The sequence below is a fragment of the Eriocheir sinensis genome, unplaced genomic scaffold, assembly GCF_024679095.1.
Source record: "Eriocheir sinensis breed Jianghai 21 unplaced genomic scaffold, ASM2467909v1 Scaffold675, whole genome shotgun sequence".
Lineage (NCBI taxonomy): Eukaryota > Metazoa > Arthropoda > Malacostraca > Decapoda > Varunidae > Eriocheir > Eriocheir sinensis.
In genome coordinates this window covers 150,010-167,960 of record NW_026112026.1, presented here as the reverse complement: position 1 = coordinate 167,960, position 17,951 = coordinate 150,010, and the positions used below count along the sequence as shown (strand labels likewise).

The 17,951-nt window shown below is 43.8% G+C and overlaps 1 protein-coding gene across 2 annotated transcripts in view; it reads right to left on the bottom strand.

Annotated features, from left to right (window-relative positions):
• The window catches only part of LOC126993784 (uncharacterized), a 50,093-nt gene extending 40,660 nt beyond the window's left edge, over positions 1-9,433 (bottom strand). Inside the window, exons 1-2 of one of the 2 annotated variants that reach the window (XM_050852945.1) lie at positions 9,344-9,422; positions 2,789-3,925 (exon numbers count right to left, since the gene is read on the bottom strand). In XM_050852945.1, coding sequence (XP_050708902.1) covers positions 3,432-3,836 — 405 coding nt within the window. In that variant the 5' untranslated portion in view covers positions 3,837-3,925; positions 9,344-9,422 and the 3' untranslated portion in view covers positions 2,789-3,431. Of the gene's footprint in view, positions 1-2,788; positions 3,926-9,343 lie in introns of those variants that run through there. The other variant, XM_050852946.1, reaches the window with a different exon arrangement.
• Positions 9,434-17,951: the final 8,518 nt, after the last annotated feature.

Genomic DNA, 17,951 nt, shown 5'->3' with positions numbered 1-17,951 from the left:
AATGGTGTTGCGCAAGTCACCAGCTGCATTGCCAAAGTTGGCGCTGCTCAGCAAGCTTCGCCATGCCCGTGCATCAAGTCCTGAGGGCCCCGCGCTGCCACGAGTCTGGAGGGCCTTCTTCCACACCATCTCCTGTTATCCTTTCGTATATAACTGGATTCGGTGGTTGGTGACATCCTGCCAGTCTCAGTTCCTTCAGGTCACTCGGTGGAGGATGTTTTTCCTTGAGTTGATTGATCGTGTCCCTGGTGAGTGGAAGCACACCCCGTGTGGAATTTTCTGACAAGGCTCGTGTTGCAGACGCAACATTGCCTTGTTGCATTTTGTCTGCAAACTTCCGGGCCCTGTCTTCTGTGGAGGTGTTGTTTTGTTGGGGTCCGGGGAGCCTCTCCTGTATGGCTCTGGCTTCTCCAAGGAGGGCATCTAACTCGTTAGTTTGCCACAAGGCAACTCGCCTTCTTAATGCCTCGATATTTTCGGCTTGTTTGGTTTTTGGGTGTGCTTTTTGGAGGAAGAGATGGGGAGAGTGAATACAATTTTCAGGGACAGGGCGCCAGTGGTGTGTTCTTTAATGTAGTTATTTAACAGGGTGACAATTTCTTTGATGATAAATGTCGTGGCTCCACATCTGGGTGGTTCAAAAAGATTGCTTGCAGACCACCCAACAACTTCGTGGTATGTGTCATCCACCCACCTCGTTGCTTCCCCCTCCGCTAGCCCCTTCCAAGCAAAGCTTCCCCCGACCTCCGCCGCGCCCTGTCCAGTCGAAGAGGAAGAGTGATGAGGGGGTGGTGGTAGTGGTGTTGGTAGTGGCAACATTGGAGGTGCCAATGGAAGAATGGTACCGGTTGAGGGGGATATGGAGGTGGGGGTTGTGCAGCAGCTCCCTCCGACACCCCTCCCCCCGCTCACTCCTTCCCCGGCGGCCCTCATTGTCCCCGCGGTGTCGCGCTTCATCGTTATCCTCCCTGCTCTGATGCCTGCCCAGGGGATTTTGGCACCTCTCGCTCTTCTTACAGTTCGTACAGCGTCTTTTCTCCTTAACACATGCACTATTAAATATCATTACTAATACTATCATTACTACTACTACTACCACTACTACTACTACTACTACTACTACTACTACTACTACTACTACTACTACTACTACTACTACTACTACTACTACTACTACTACTACTACTACTACTATCATTACTACTACTATCATTACTACTACTACTACTACTACTACTACTACTACTACTACTACTACTACTACTATCATTACTACTACTACTACTACTACTACTACTACTACTACTACTAACTAGAGAGTATGGCGAACATTATTATAGCGAAGTTTTAATCTTAGTGACATATGTAGGAAAGATGTAACAGACTAACTGAAGCAGTGGTTCCCAACCCTTTTTCTGTCGTTTCCCCTTCATCAACTTCAACCCCCGGATTTCCCCGCTCATGTGGACGAGGAAAAAAGTAGCCAAAACACGAAATTTACGTGCTTAATAACGCAAGTAATATAGTAAATAAATAGTAGCCAAACACAATATTTACTTAATAACACAAATCAATCAGTTCTGTACCGTCTCCGCCAGTTCTTCTCCCCCGCACGGGCCTTGTCCGCCCTCGTATGGAGTATGCATCTCACGTGTGGGGGGGCTTCACTCACACAGCTCTCTTGGACAGAGTGGAGTCTAAGGCTCTTCGTCTCATCAGCTCTCCTCCTACTGATAGTCTTCTACCTCTTAAATTCCGCCGCCATGTTGCCTCTCTTTCTATCTTCTATCGATATTTTCATGCTGACTGCTCTTCTGAACTTGCTAACTGCATGCCTCCCCCCTCCCGCGGCCTCGCCACACACGACTTTCTATTCAAGCTCATCTCTTTACTGTCCAAATCCCTTACGCAAGAGTTAACCAGCATCTTCACTCTTTCATCCCTCACGCTGGTAAACTCTGGAACAATCTTCCTTCATCTGCATTTCCTTCTGCCTACGACTTGAACTCTTTCAAGAGGAGGGTATCAGGACACCTCTCCTCACAAAATTGATCTATCTTTCGGCCACTCTAACTCTTTTTAGGAGCAGTGAGTAGCGTTTTTTTTTAACATTTTTTACCTTTTTTATGTCCTTGAACTGACTCCTCTGCTGTAAAAAAAAAGGCAATAGTTTCCGCCGTCTAATTACCAGTAATTTATATTTCCTTCGTGTTAAAATTCCCCTCTAGAATCATGAAATTTCCCCCAGGTTGGGAAGTGCTGAACTAGATAGAGTGTATAGCGAACTTATTTATAGCGAAGTTTTAACATAGGATAATCAAATAACATACAAGCTAGAGTATATAACAAATTTATTTATAATGAAATATTAATATCGTGACATCTGTAGGAAACGTGTAACAGGCTCACTGGAGTGTGTGGCGAACAATGCTGTCGTGAAGGTTTAACATCGTGACACACGTAGGACGGGTGTAACCCAAAAGAAAATCAACGCACTCAAACAAACAAAAAAAAATAAAGCTGACTGAATTAAGAAAAGATCCACTAAGAAGACGAACACTTGGCAGGAACGATCATGGAGGGAAACATGCAGCAGGCTGAAAGTGGACAGTGGCAGCACAAATATGAAGCAAAAAAAGTGAAAAGGTAAAGTAAAAAAATAAAAAAAATAAAAGAAATTATTGAAACAACAAAACTCGCTTAGAAATAATTATAATGCATGGTCCCTCCTCCTTTCCTCCTCCTCCCCCTTCCCTTCCTCTTCCTCCTCCTCCTCCTCTTTTCCTTCCTCTTCCTTCTCCTCTTCCTCCTCCTCCTCTTCCTCCTCCTTCGCGCCATCACTATAAACAACAAACAAATAAAGAACAAAAGAATAAAATGTGAATTAGTGATTGGAGCCGTTTGGAAAATTTACGGTCCAGGAAAATGTACTTGTGTGTGTGTGTGTGTGTGTGTGTGTGTGTGTGTGTGTGTGTGTGTGTGACACGGTGCTGCCCCCTGCTTGTCTGGAGGGCACGGTGCTGCCCCCTGCTCGTCTGGAGGGCACGGTGCTGTCCCCTGCTCGTCTGGAGGGCACGGTGCTGCCCCCTGCTCTTCTGGAGGGCACGGTGCTGCCCCCTGCTCGTCTGGAGGGCACGGTGCTGCCCCCTGCTCGTCTGGAGGGCACGGCGCTGCCCCCTGCTCGTCTGGATGGCACGGTGCTGCCCCCTGCTCGTCTGGAGGGCACGGCGCTGCCCCCTGCTCGTCTGGAGGGCACGGCGCTGCCCCCTGCTCGTCTGGAGGGCACGGTGCTGCCCCCTGCTCTTCTGGAGGGCACGGTGCTGCCGCCTAGTTGCCCTCATCCTGCAGTGCTTACCCCTGTGTGGCGTGGTGGCCTGGGAGCGGCAGCAGCCGTGTCCCCGTGCGTCGGGAGCGGGGTCTCACGCACGCCCTCAGCCCTCTGTGATCCCTGAGGGTGTGCCCGGGGGGGCTCGCCTCGGGGTGAGGTAAGCAACATCATCGGAGTCTAAGTATTCGGCCTCTTGGCTGGGTGGATGCCCTGAGGGTGTGCCCGGGGGTGCTCGCCTCGAGGTGAGGTAAGCACTATCATCGGAGTCTAAGTTTTCGGCCTCGTGGCTGCGTGGATGCTCGGAGATATTCTCGTAGATTGGAGGCCCGGGGATGTCCTCGTAAATAGGAGGCCCGGGGATCTCCTCGTAGATTGGAGGCCCAGGGATCTCCTGGTGGATTAGAGGGTCGGGGAACTCGTCGTAGATGTGCTCCTCGTCGTCGCCGAAGTACAGGTAGTCGGGCTCCTGCTGCCGCGGCGCCACACGCGGGCGCACGGTGGGGCCCATGGGCGGCTACACGCGGCTGTCGCCGATCGCTGCCTCGCCACCGACGCGCCAGGAGGCGGCCAGTCCACGCCGCAGCGGCACGCGGGGCACTGCGGGAAGAATGCGTGACCATTACCACCTTGACGACGACGACCGTCACGAAGGAGAGAGAGAGAGAGAGAGAGAGAGAGAGAGAGAGAGAGAGAGAGAGAGAGAGAGAGAGAGAGACATACAAAGAAGAAGAAAAAAGAAAGAAAAAGATAGGAAGAATGAAAATTACAATCCCCCCTCCCTATCTTCCCTCCTTCCCTCCCTCCCTCCTCCCTATCTTCCCTCCTTCCCTCTCTCCCTCCCTCCTCCCTATCTTCCCTCCTTCCCTCCCTCCCTCCTCCCTATCTTCCCTCCTTACCTCACTCCCTCCCTCCTCCATATCTTCCCTCCTTCCCTCCCTCCCTCCTCCCTCCCCCCCTTCCCTCCTTCCTCCCTCCTCCTCCCTCCTCCCTGTCTTCCCTCCTTCCCTCCCTCCTCCTCCCTATCTTCCTCCTTCCCTCCTCCTCCTCCCTATCTTCCCTCCTTCCCTCCCGCCCTCCTCCCTATCGTCCCTCCTTCCTCCCTCCCTCCTCCCTATCTTCCCTCCTTCCCCTCCCTCCCTCCTCCCTATCTTCCTCCTTCCTCCCTCCTCCTCCCTCCTATCTTCCCTCCTTCCCTCCCTCCCTCCTCCTCCCTATCTTCCCTCCTTCCTCCCTCCCTCCTCCCTATCTTCCTCCTTCCTCCCTCCTCCCTCCCTATCTTCCCTCCTTCCTCCTCCCTCCTCCCTATCTTCCCTCCTTCCCTCCCTCCCTCCTCCCTATGCTCCTTCCTTCCCATCCATGTATACATGTATAAAAAGATCAAAGTGAAACCTCGTGTCCTTACAGCCTAACATGTAGCTACCCGTGCTCCTTGAGTTACTTACCTGCCCATAATTTAACACTTTTCTTGCTCACTTTCTTATTCAGGTTTAGCCTGGAATTCTGTTTCCATAATAATATTAAAACTCTAATTTCAATACGCCTTTATAATTTAAAAACATATTCTTCTCAATTATAATTATTAAGTCCATGTATCATCTGTCAGAGTGTGTCCTCAAGCAAATCAATTGACACACCTTATGCTATTATTGTGCATTATTCACTAATACATTTATCATTTACAGTAATACCATATTATTTTTATAAATCAATTACAATTTTATTACTAATGATATTATTGTTAATGTATCACTTTAATTATTTACACTACTATTATTTTATTATTATCACAATATTAATTATTATTATTATTATTATTATTATTATTATTTTCATTATTATTATTATTATTATTATTATTATTAATTATTATTATTATTATTATTATTGTCGTATTATTATTAATTATTATTATTATTATTATTATTATTATTAGTTTCATTATTATTATTATTATTATTATCATTATTAATTATATTATTATTATTATTCGTTATTATTATCATTATTAAGTATTATTATTATTATTATTATTATTATTATTATTCTTATTTGTTATTATATTCTTATTATTATTATTATTATTATTATTATTAGTATTATTATTATTATTATTATTATTATTATTATCATTATTATTATTATTATTATTATTATTATTATTATTATTATTATTATTATTATTATTATTATTATTATTATTATTATTATTATTATTATTATTATTATTATTATTATTATTATTATTTACTTTTGTCATATAATTATATATGTTTGTGTTTGTATATATGTATATATATATATATATATATATATATATATATATATATATATATATATATATATATATATATAGATATATATATATATTGATATATATATATATATATATATATATATATATATATATATATATATATATCAATATATATATATATATATATATATATATATATATATATATATATATATATATATATATATATATATATATATATATATATATATATATATATATATATATATTTTTTTTTTCTTTTGCACAATTGATTAAATACGGCACCTAAGTTTAGCACTGCCCAAAAAGCTCTCAGCTTTAAATGGGCTCTGCACTAAAATTATTGTAAATACATAATTGTATAAAGGGATAATAAAATGTTTCAAATGTTTCTCCCTATCTCTCCTCCTTCCCTCCCTCTTTCCCTCCCACCTTCCCTCCTCCCTATCTATTATCTTTTCACACCGTATCGGACCGCGTGCTAATGAAAAAGGTAACCACACCAACGAAGAAAAAGAAAAATCTACAATCCTAAATAACTTTTTCGCATCCGTATTTACCGACGGAGATTGTTTATCACCTCAACCGCCGGAGGTTAGAAGGGCCGAAAAGATGTTAAGTGGCGTGCTCATCATAGAAAGTGACATTTTACGCACAATTGAAAAGATTAAAGTAAGCAAAGCTCCTGGTCCAGACAAAATTACCCCTAGGATCTTAAAAGAAATCAAACATCAAATCTGTAAACCGCTCTCCATCATATTCAATGAATCTTTAACAGCTGGAAAAGTTCCGTCGGAATGGAAACTTGCAAATGTCACACCAATTTTCAAAAAGGGGGACAAGTCTCATCCTGGAAACTATCGACCAATTAGCCTGACATCTATTGTTTGTAAGTTAATGGAGACTATCATTCGCGACAATATGGTGAAATTCTTCGAAGAAAATAATATAATAAATACTTCGCAACATGGCTTCCGTAGTAAGCGTTGGTGTTTGACTAACTTACTTGATTTTTTTCATTATATTTTTGAGGTGTTCGATGAAAGCAGATCAGTAGATATCATATATCTGGATCTTCAAAAGGCATTTGATAAGGTCCCCCACCAACGATTGCTCAGCAAACTACTGGCGCACGGTATCTCGGGTAACATTCACAATTGGCTTGTGGACTGGCTCTCTGAGCGGAAACAGAGAGTAGTTCTAAACGGTGTTACATCTAACTGGCTCGACGTCAGAAGCGGCGTACCTCAAGGATCAGTGCTTGGCCCCATGCTCTTCTTAATTTATGTTAATGATATCGATGATGGGCTCACTTGCAAAGTATCAAAATTTGCTGATGACACAAAAATTGTAGGTAAAGTAACTGCGACACTCGACGAAGAAGCTTTACAATCAGATATAGATCGACTTGCACGTTGGGCCAATCAATGGCAAATGAAATTTAACGTTGACAAATGTAAAGTGTTGCACATCGGAAAAATAACAATCGCGTTCGGTACGTAATGAATGGCCAACAACTTTCTGCAGTAAGTAAAGAAAAGGATCTTGGAATCACTATATCAAGCGATTTAAAGCCCGGTCAGCATTGTTCAGAGATAGTTAAAACTGCAAACAAATTGGTTGGCTTCATCGGACGAGTCTTTAATAATAAATCGGAAAAAGTAATATTAAAACTGTATAATTCGTTGGTTCGACCCCGTCTAGAGTACTGTGTACAGTTTTGGTCTCCCTATTACAGAAAAGACATAGAAAAGTTGGAACGGGTTCAACGAAGAGTAACAAAGATGATTCCTAGGTTGAGAAATTTATCATATGAACAAAGGCTTAAAGAAGTAAATTTATTCAGCCTATCAAAACGAAGAATGCGAGGCGATCTAATAGAAGTGTTTAAAATGTTTAAAGGATTCAGTGATATTAATGCGGAAGATTACTTTACAATTGATCGATCAAATAGAACAAGAAGAAATCACAATTTGAAGATAAGTGGTAAAAGATTCTCGTCGCACGAAGCTAAACACTTCTTCTTCAATCGAGTTGTTAATGTTTGGAACTCTCTACCCTGTGATGTCGTTGATAGTACAACAGTTACGGCCTTCAAGAATAGATTAAACAAGTGTTCTGTATCCAACCAGCAACTAAGATATTACTCATTGTCGTAATAACGTTAAGTTCTTTCGAGTACTGGTGTCCTTGTCCGCTTTTATCGCCCGGTTAGTGGTAGCAGTAATGGTAGTTCTTTCCTCTTTCCTACATAAATTCCATGCAGTTTTTCCATGCTGCATGGTTCTTTTTCCTTCCCTGCCAGCTCTGGCTGGAGGGATGGGGGGGTGGGGAGGAGCCTTCGCCTTTGGTGTCCTTCATCTTCTACCTTTGATTAGATAGTTAGTGTAGCTTGTCACAAACAGCCTCGTAAGGACCAGCAGGTCTGCTGTTGTTTGTTCTTCCTTTGTGTTTATTTGTGTTCCTTTGTGCTCCTATCTCTCCTCCTTCCCTCCCTCCCTTCTTCCCTCATTCCCTCCCTCCTCCCTATCTTTGGTCCTTCCTTCCCTCCCTATCTCTCCTCCTTCCCTCACTCCCTCCTACCCTCCTTCCTTCGCTCCTCCCTATCTTTTCTACTTTCCCTCCCTATCTCTCCTTCCCTCCCTCCCTCCTTTCCTCTTTCCTTCCCTCCCTCCCTTCTTTCCTCTTTCCCTCCTCCCTCCTTCCCTCCTCCCTATCTTTTCTCATTCCTTCCCTCCCTATCTCTCCTTCCCTCCTCCTCCTTCCCTCATTCCTTCCCTCCTCCCTATCTTTTCTCCTTCCTTCCCTCCCTCCCTCCTTCCCTCCTTCCTTCCCTCCTTCCTATCTTCCTCTTTCCCTCCTCCTCCCTGCCTTACTTCTCCTTACCATAAACTCCCTAATGAACCTATTTTCCTTTCTCCCTTCTCCCTTTCCCCCTTCCTTCCTTTCCCCTTTCGTCCCAGCCTTCCCCTCTCGCCTCGCTCGCTCTTCACCTCTCCCGCCCGCTCTCCCACTCTCCGCCTCCTTCCACTCCCTCCTGTTCATGTTTTCCTCCTCCGTCTTCTTGTCTTCCTATTTTCAGCCTATTTTTCCTTTCTTTCCTGTCCTCCTCTCCCTTCCTTCTTCCCTTCTTCTGTTCTTGCCTCCCTCCCTCCTCCCCGTCTTCCTGTCTTCTTCCTTTCCTCTCTGTCTTCTCGCTCTTCGTCCCGTCACTTTTGTTTTCCTCTCCCTCACTTGTCTCTCCTTGATCGCTGTGTCCTCCTCTCCCCTTCATCTCCCTCCCACCTTCCTCCCCTTCTCCTTTCTCTTCATCCGTCCCAGTCGTTCGTCTCTCTCCCTCTCCTTCATCCTCTCTTCATTTCTCTTATTTTCTTCTCTTCTTCTCCACTCCTTTGCTCCTTCCCTTTCCCTTTCTCTGCATCTCTCCTTCCTTCCCTTCCCTCCTGTCTTCCATTCTCCTCTCCCTGTGTTAATGGCTCTCCCTTCATCCCACGTCTCCCTTCCTCCTGCTTTTCTCTCCATCTCCTCTTTATTCTCTCTTCTCGTCTCCTCTCCCACCCTTCCCTCCTCCTCCTTTTCCTCCTTCATCAAACCCTTTCCTTGGTCTCCGCCTCTGTTGTTCCGCCATTCTCTCTCTCTCTCTCTCTCTCTCTCTCTCTCTCTCTCTCTCTCTCTCTCTCTCTCTCTCTCTCTCTCACACACACACACAACAGAGAGAGAGAGAGAGAGAGTTTTTTTACCTTCTTTGGATATCCTTCGCTGCCGGAAACGCCACATCACCACCACAAGAACAACAAGAACACCAACACCTATCATTGCCGACACAACGATGATGGTGATGGTGGTTGTGGTGATGGTGGTTGTAGGGGTGGTGGTGGTGGTGATCGTAGGGGTGGTGGTGGTGATCGTAGGGGTGGTGGTGGTGGTGGTGGTCGTAGGGGTGGTGGTGGTGGTGGTGGTGATGGGGATGTAGGTGCAGTTTATCCATGAGAGGCTTTGTCTTGTGTATCCTTTTAGAGTGCATTGTTGACTCGGGTACTGTGATCTCCACCTTGAGGGCCCGTGAGCCTCAACAGTAACAGCCCAGTAACCAGGGAAGTAATCTGTTCTGCGGCACCCAAGAGCACAATCACCAGCCTGTACTGCAAACTTAAGACCGTAGCCATTGATGCTGCCATCGTTCAACACACGTGCCCACAACCCCCACCACTGTGCGTCCCCAGGGAAGCAAGTGGCGTCCAGCGTGAACCAGGCGTCACTCAGCCAGCCACCGCCCGCCGCCACGAGCCTGATGCCTTTGAACCCTGGATCGGGGTGCACGTATAAGGTGGTGCTCCAGGCGCCCCTGTTATGTTCAATGGTGGTAACGTTCTTCCATTCCTCATCCCCCGAGATGGTAATTTGGGCAGGGCAGCGTGGGTTCCAGTAGGGTCTGAAGGAATTTCCGGCCGCAAGCAACGATGATTCAATAAACACCAAGAGTAAGGGCAGCCTGGCCTTCATCGTGGCTCACCGTGTGTGTGTGTGTGTGTGTGTGTGTGTGTGTGTGTGTGTGTGTGTGTGTGTGTGCAGGGGAAGAGTGTTGAGTCTTGAGTATTGAGCCTCTAAAGACTGCTGAGGCGTTCACTCTCGTATCTTCGCAGCGACTCGTGGTCTCCCTTTCCTTGGAGAGGCAATTCAGCGAGCAGCGACCACTCCCGGCAGGACGAGAGAGACACTGGGGAGAAATGGCTGTGCTTGTAATTATATACTGGGCGCCTTTTAGATAATTTTCCTACAGTTTCCTGATCTGGGACAGGATGTTTCGTGCGTGCCTTGCGGTGTACTACTTGACGCCTCGACACAACTTACTCCGGGCTCAAAGTACGACTATTACTCAGCGCCACAGAGAACATCAACCGGGAGTTCACGGGTGACTTTCTCTGTTCAAGGTGCAGAAGCTGAGTAAAACTATGGCGAGGATCACAGAACAGTCCATGCTGGAAAGTCTCAGCACCTTCCAATAGAGGTTTTTCAAACAGGCGAACTAAGGCGCCGAGACGCTTGAAAATGCGGCTTTTTGTCTCCCTTGCAGCCGACGGAAGGAAGGGAAATGATCAGAGAAGGATGGACACGAAAGGAAGGGAAATGATCAGGGAAGGATGGACACGAAAGGAAGGGAAATGACCAGAGAAGGATGGACACGAAAGGAAGGGAAATGACCAGAGAAGGATGGACACGAAAGGAAGGGAAATGATCAGAGAAGGATGGACACGAAAGTAAAGGAAATGATCAGGGAAGGATGGACACGAAAGGAAGGGAAATGATCAGAGAAGGATGGACACGAAAGGAAGGGAAATGACCAGAGAAGGATGGACACGAAAGGAAGGGAAATGATCAGGGAAGAATGGTCACGAAAGGGAAGAAAGAATAAAAGGAATGCAAAGGAAAAAAAAGAACAAGGGACGAAGAACAACAACAATAAAAATATTAAATTAAAGAAGAAGAATAAAAGGGTAACAAAAGAAGGGAAAAAATTGAAAATACCAAAGAGAAGAAAGAAAGCAGAGAGAGAGAGTCTGAGTCTGAGTGTATGTGATACGAAGTTATGACTCTCCCTCCTCCACCTCCTCCTCCTCCTTCTTTTCCTCCTCCTGCTCCTCCTCCTCCTCCTTCTCCTCCTGCTCCTCCTTTAATTGTATATAATGGAATACTGAAATTTGGATGTCAGTTCCGGAGACTTTACTAACACTTGTCAAGCTAATCAATTTCTCTCTCTCTCTCTCTCTCTCTCTCTCTCTCTCTCTCTCTCTCTCTCTCTCTCTCTCTCTCTCTCTCTCTCTCTCTCTCTCTCTCTCTCTCTCTCTCTCTCTCTCACTCTCTCTCTCTCTCTCTCTCTCTCTCTCTCTCTCTCTCTCTCTCTCTCTCTCTCTCTCTCTCTCTCTCTCTCTCTCTCTCTCTCTCTCTCTCTCTCTCTCTCTCTCTCTCTCTCTCTCTCTCTCTCTCTCTCTCTCTCTCTCTCTCTCTCTCTCTCTCTCTCTCTCTCTCTCTCTCTCCAGCCTTTTCCGTCTTCATATAATTAATGACCCGTCTTATTCCCTTATGCTTTCGTTCAGTAAGTATGCTGATCGTGTTTCTTTATTTGTTTATTTTTTCTCTTCTCTCGTTTGTGTGTCCCATATTTTTTGTGCCTCAGTGGTCAGTTTGTCTTCGTCCAGGTTGCATCAGCAGGTATCATTCATAAACTCCCTCTCGGTTTTCCTATGACTGATTTCACTTCCCATTCCCTTTACGTTTCGTTCGGTTAATCTGCTTCAGTGTGTATTCGTGAGCTCCCTTTCGGTTCTCTTATGATTAATTTCACGTTCCAATCCCTTTAATCTAAGTTCGGTCAATCTGCTTCAGTCTCTTCGTGAACTCCCTTTCGGTTCTCTTATGATTAATTTCACGTCCCAATCCCTTTAATCTTCGTTCGGTTAATCTGCTTCAGTCTCTTCGTGAACTTCCTTTCGGTTCTCTTATGATTAATTTCACGTCCCATTCCCTTTAATCTTCGTTCGGTTAATCTGCTTCAGTGTGTATTCGTGAACTCCCAAGAAGGGGTCGGGTAACCTTTCCCTGCAGGCCATACACTCAAGCGATGCGGCGCCCAGGGAACACATATTTGATACCGCTTTCGTAGGAGTTTGGGTCATTTTCAGGGCTAGTTGAAAGACCCTGGTGATGGTTGGACCCTTCTTCTGTAACCTGAAAGTGAAAAAAAAACTCATGAAAACCCGAGTGATATCCTTTTCAGCTCTTGCAAATAGTTGACATGAGAAGGGTGTGTGTGTGTGTGTGTGTGTGTGTGTGTGTGTGTGTGTGTGTGTGTGTGTGTGAGAGAGATAATCTGGAGACAACAAAGGCTTGCTGGTGACAGGATATCGTCTCCGCTGCTGATAACATGAGTACACGTGACACCTTTTACTACGACAAGAAGGAGAAGATGATGAAGATGAAGAAGGTGAAGAAATAGAAGAAAGGAAAAGAAAGAGTACATTAGAGGAATAAAGAGGAAGAAAGAAGAAAAATGAAAAGAAAGAGAGGAAGAGAAAAAAAGGAAAAAAAGAAAAGAAGGAAAAGGAAAAGAAAGAGGAAGAAAAAGAGGGAAAAGAAAAAAGAGGAAAGAGAAGAAGAAAGAAAAAGAAAAGAGAAAGAGGAAAGAGAAAAAAAGAGGAAAACGAAAAAGAAAAAGAAAAGAAAATTACAATAGGGAAAAAAATAAGACGAAAAAAAAAGGAAAATAAAAATAAAAAAGTGGAAAAATAAGAGGAAAGAGAAGAAGAAGAGGAAGAAGAAGAAAAAGAAGAAGAGAAGAAGAAATGAAAATAAAAGAAAAAGAAAAACAAAGAGGAAGCAGAAGAAAAAGAAGAAGAAGAAGAAGAAACGCAAATAAAATAAAAAGGAAAAAGGAGAGGAAGAAGAAGCAGAAGAAGATGAAGAAGAAGAAGAAGAAGAAGAAGAAGAAGGAGAAGAAGATTAGAAGATGAAAAAGAAGAAATAAAGATAAAAATATAAAGAGGAGAAAGAAGAGGAAAGAGAAGAAGCAGAAGAAGAAGAAGAAGCCAAAAAGAGTCGGCCATCCATCTCATAATCTAACCTTTGGAGTCACTGAAGAAGCCAAAAAAATAAATAAATAAATAAATAAATAAATAAATAAATAAAATCAGATCCCCAGTAGAACGCGTCGCCTTCCAGTTCTCATTACTCTTGGCGCAATCGTGAACAGGTCAGGTCAATACTAGAGGTCAACAGGGCAGAAAATGAAAATCGGCATATTCAGAGAAGGGAAAAAATGCCGCTGAGATTGAAAGGGTGACTGTGTGTGTGTGTGTGTGTGTGTGTGTGTGTGTGTGTGTGTGTGTGTGTGTGTGTGTGTGTGTGTGTGTGTGTGTGTGTGTGTGTGTGTGTGTGTGTGAAAAGATTAGTGAGGAAGTAGAAATATGAAGGAAAAAGGGAAGGGAGAGGAGGGAGAAATATTAAGGGAAGAGAAAGGAAGGAATAATATGAAGGAGGGAGAAGGAGGAAAGAAATAGGGAAGAGGAGAAGAGAGAAGAGACGGAGGGAAAGGGGGAGAGAAGGAAGAGAGGAAAGGAGGAAACTAAAAGAAGAGAAAAAACAAAATCAATAAAAATAACGAGAAAAAAAATGAAAATGAATATACGCATGACAGAGAGAGAGAGAGAGAGAGAGAGACAGAGAGAGAGAGAGAGAGAGAGAGAGAGAGAGAGAGAGAGAGAGATTTACATAGATTTACATAGAAAATCAGACCACACAGACCCCATGGTCCAGATTTGGTGGTCTGTCCTTAAACCTAAGTGATTTTACATTAATCAGAAGACTCCAAAACGTTGCATTTCTACTCTAGTTGATATTAAGTTGAAGGAAGTGACGGTCGAGCTTATTTTTGAAGGAGTCAATCGTGTTACACTGGACCACTGATGGTGGAAGCTTATTCCATTCTCGCACTACAACGTTGGTGAAGAAAAATTTGGTGCAGTCTGAATTTACTTGTCTACATCTGAGTTTTACGCCATTGTTACTCGTGCGCAAAGTGTCATCGATCATAAACAATGTTGATCTGTCTACATTCGTGAAACCATTAAGTATTTAAAAACATTCGATCAGTTTTCCTCGGAGGCGACGTTTCTCAAGAGAGAACATATTAAGGGTAGAAAGCCTTTCTTCGTAGGATTTGTTGCGCAAGGAAGGGATCATTTTCGTTGCCCGACGCTGAACACCTTCTAATTTAGCAATATCCTTTGCATGGTGGGGGGGCCAAAACTGTACCGCATATTCCAAGTGGGGTCTGACTAAACTGTTGTAGAGCGGGAGTATTACATCTTTATTCTTGAATAAAAAGTTTCTTTTAATGAAGCCCAACATTCTGTTCGCTTTATTTGCTGCATCGATGCATTGCTGTGAGAATTTGAGGTTTGACGCGATTTTGACCCCCAAGTCTTTGACGCATTGAACGCTTTTGAGTTTAACGCCGCGCATTTCGTATTCAAACTTCTTATTCCTCGTTCCAACTTTAAGGACCTGGCATTTGTCTACGTTAAAGGGCATCTCCCATCTATCCGACCAAGCTGAAATTTTGTGCAAATCCTCTTGGAGGCTTTGCCTGTCTTCGTCAGTGAGAACCGAGTTACCAATCTTTGTGTCGTCTGCAAATTTACTAATGCGGTTATTGAGTCCAACATCCACGTCGTTGATGTAAATAATGAAGAGCACTGGGCCAAGGACCGAGCCCTGAGGGACGCCACTAGTGACAGGCGCCCACTCTTAGTTAAATCCGTCAATCACTATTCTTTGTTGTCTGTTGCTCAACCAATTCGCGATCCATTGGTTTACTTGACCGTCAATACCTATTTGCTTTAATTTGTAAAGTAATTTATGATGCGGGACATTATCAAACGCTTTCTGGAAATCAAGATAGACTACGTCCAGTGATTTGGTTACGTCATAAACAGTGAAGAGGTCGTTATAAAAGGTTAATAGGTTTGATAGGCAGGATCTTTTGTTTCGGAAGCCATGTTGTGAGTCCCCAATCAATGAGTGGCTTTCAAGGTAACTCACAATTTTGTCTCTAATTATGCCCTCAAGTAGCTTACCTACAACCGAAGTTAGACTAATGGGCCTGTAATTACCTGGTACTTTTTCGTCTCCTTTCTTGAAAATCGGTGTCACGTTAGCCTTTTTCCAATCTGAAGGGACGATGCCTTGTCGCAAGGACATATTGAATACGGTTGTGAGGGAGGAGAGTATTTCGCTCTTTGTTTCTTTCAGCAGAGTTGGATATACTTTGTCAAGTCCAGGACTTTTATTTGTTTTAAGTGAATGGAGAGCTTTAAGGACTTTATCGGTTGTTATTTCAAAATTAGGCAATGCATGCTCGAGATTTACAATAGTACTGGTGTTGGTGGCAGCGAGAGGAAGACTGTTAGTATTAAACACCGAGGAAAAGTAATTGTTTAAGAGGTTTGGAATGTGTTGGCTGTCAGTCACTAGTGCACCGTCGCTGTTTGTTAAAGGTCCAATACCACTTTTGATCGCCTTTCTGTTGTTTATGTAACTGAAGAAAGATTTCGGATTATTTTTACAGTTGGCTGCAATATTTTCTTCATATCTACGCTTTGCCTGACCTACTAGTCTTTTTACTCGTCGTCTGGCATCATTATAAAGTCTACTGTTTTCGGGCGTGCTTTGTTCTTTCTTTAACCTGTAAAACAATTTTCTCTCATTGACTGATTGTTTAATTTCGCTATTAAACCACGGTGGGCTTTTATTAGTGTTAATTCGCTTCTCGCACAAGGGGACGAATGTGTTCTGCTGAGTGAGTAAGTGATTTTTAAGGCTTAGCCAGGCTTCCTCTAAGTTGCCGTCATCTGATAGTTGTATTTCTGTTAGTTTTTGTCGGATTTCTACGAAGTTAGCTCTTTTGAAATTGGGCACCTTTACTTTATTTTCAGTCACTGATGATTGAGCTTTAATGTCGACGCGCACTAATTTATGATCGCAAGAACCGAGGTGTTCTCCTACCGTGACACTACTGACTAGGTTATCTTGGGTCGTTATAACAAGGTCGAGTATATTATTTTGTCGAGTTGGCTCAGAAACCATTTGGCTTAGATAATTATCTTCTAGAAATTCGATCATTCTATGTGACTCGCCTTCTGTACCTGACAGTGTCGCCCAGTCGATATGGGGGAGGTTAAAGTCTCCTAATATCAGTGAGTCGCTGTTATTAAGTGACTGCCTTAAGACGCTGTACATTTCAAGGTCGTCATCGAGTGATTGCCCGGGAGGTCTGTAGGTGACAGATATATTTAAGTTGACTTTTGCAATGTTTACTCGCACGCACAGATGTTCAACGTTACTGTTTCCTGGTGTTTTGTCAGTGGGTTGCAAATAGCTTTTGACATAAAGGGCGACGCCACCGCCTCTACGGTTTACACGATCTTTGTTGAAGAGTCTGTAGCCATCTATGTTGTATTAGGAACTTAAATCAATATATGTGGTGTCGATAAATGTTTCGGTTATAGCAATTATGTCAAAATTTTCTGTTAAAGCAAGACATCTCAGTTCATCAAATTTGTTTCTTAGGCTACGCGCATTGAAACTAAGGATTTTTAAGTTATCTAGAGGCTTGGTAATAGAGGTGGTGGTACTTGCGGGATCACGGTTACGGGTTTGTTGCGATGCACGGCGTCTATTTACACGGGCGGGGTGGAGGGACGTGGCTGTGACTCGTTTTTTGCTCGGGAGAGAACAAATGATAAGAGTTCTCCAATATTAGTCTCTCTCTCTCTCTCTCTCTCTCTCTCTCTCTCTCTCTCTCTCTCTCTCTCTCTCTCTCTCTCTCTCTCTCTCTCTCTCTCTCTCTCTCTCTCTCTCTCTCTCTCTCTCTCTCTCTCTCTCTCTCTCTCTCTCTCTCTCTCTCTCTCTCTCTCTCTCTCTCTCTCTCTCTCTCTCTCTCTCTCTCTCTCTCTCTCCAGAATGACACAGAATTACGCCCATAAATATTAACGCACAAAGTTCACGCACATGAAAATATACGCACATTCACTTACGCACGTAACAATTTAAGCATGTACACACACACACACACACACACACACACACACACAGATTATTATTATTATTATTATTATTATTATTATTATTATTATTATTATTATTATTATTATTATTATTATTATAAGTAACTCCGGCTTATCATTAACCATTCTTTCTCCAAGAGCATAACGGGGCGGCGGCTCCCATCACACAGGAAGTTGAGGCCGTGAAACAGTCTCCCCTCCATTGATACTGATATCGCCACTCGCCAGCATGGTCCCGCGACACTGTTTGTTGACTTCCCATCGTGCTCCGTGGTAGCGGCCACTAACGCGTGATTCGTAGCGTTCATAAACATAGCTGGAGCCACTCCTGACTTCCCATCGTGCTCCGTGGTAGCGGCCACTAACGCATGATTCGTAGCGTTCATAAACATAGCTGGAGCCACTCCTGACTTCCCATCGTGCTCCGTGGTAGCGGCCACTAACGCGTGATTCGTAGCGTTCATAAACATATTAGCTGGAGCCACTCCTGACTTCTCATCGTGCTCCGTGGTAGCGGCCACTAACGCATGATTCGTAGCGTTCATAAACATATTAGCTGAAGCCACTCCTGACTTCCCATCGTGCTCCGTGGTAGCGGTCACTAACGCATGATTCGTAGCGTTCATAAACATATTAGCTGAAGCCACTCCTGACTTCTCATCGTGCTCCGTGGTAGCGGCCACTAACGCATGATTCGTAGCGTTCATAAACATATTAGCTGAAGCCA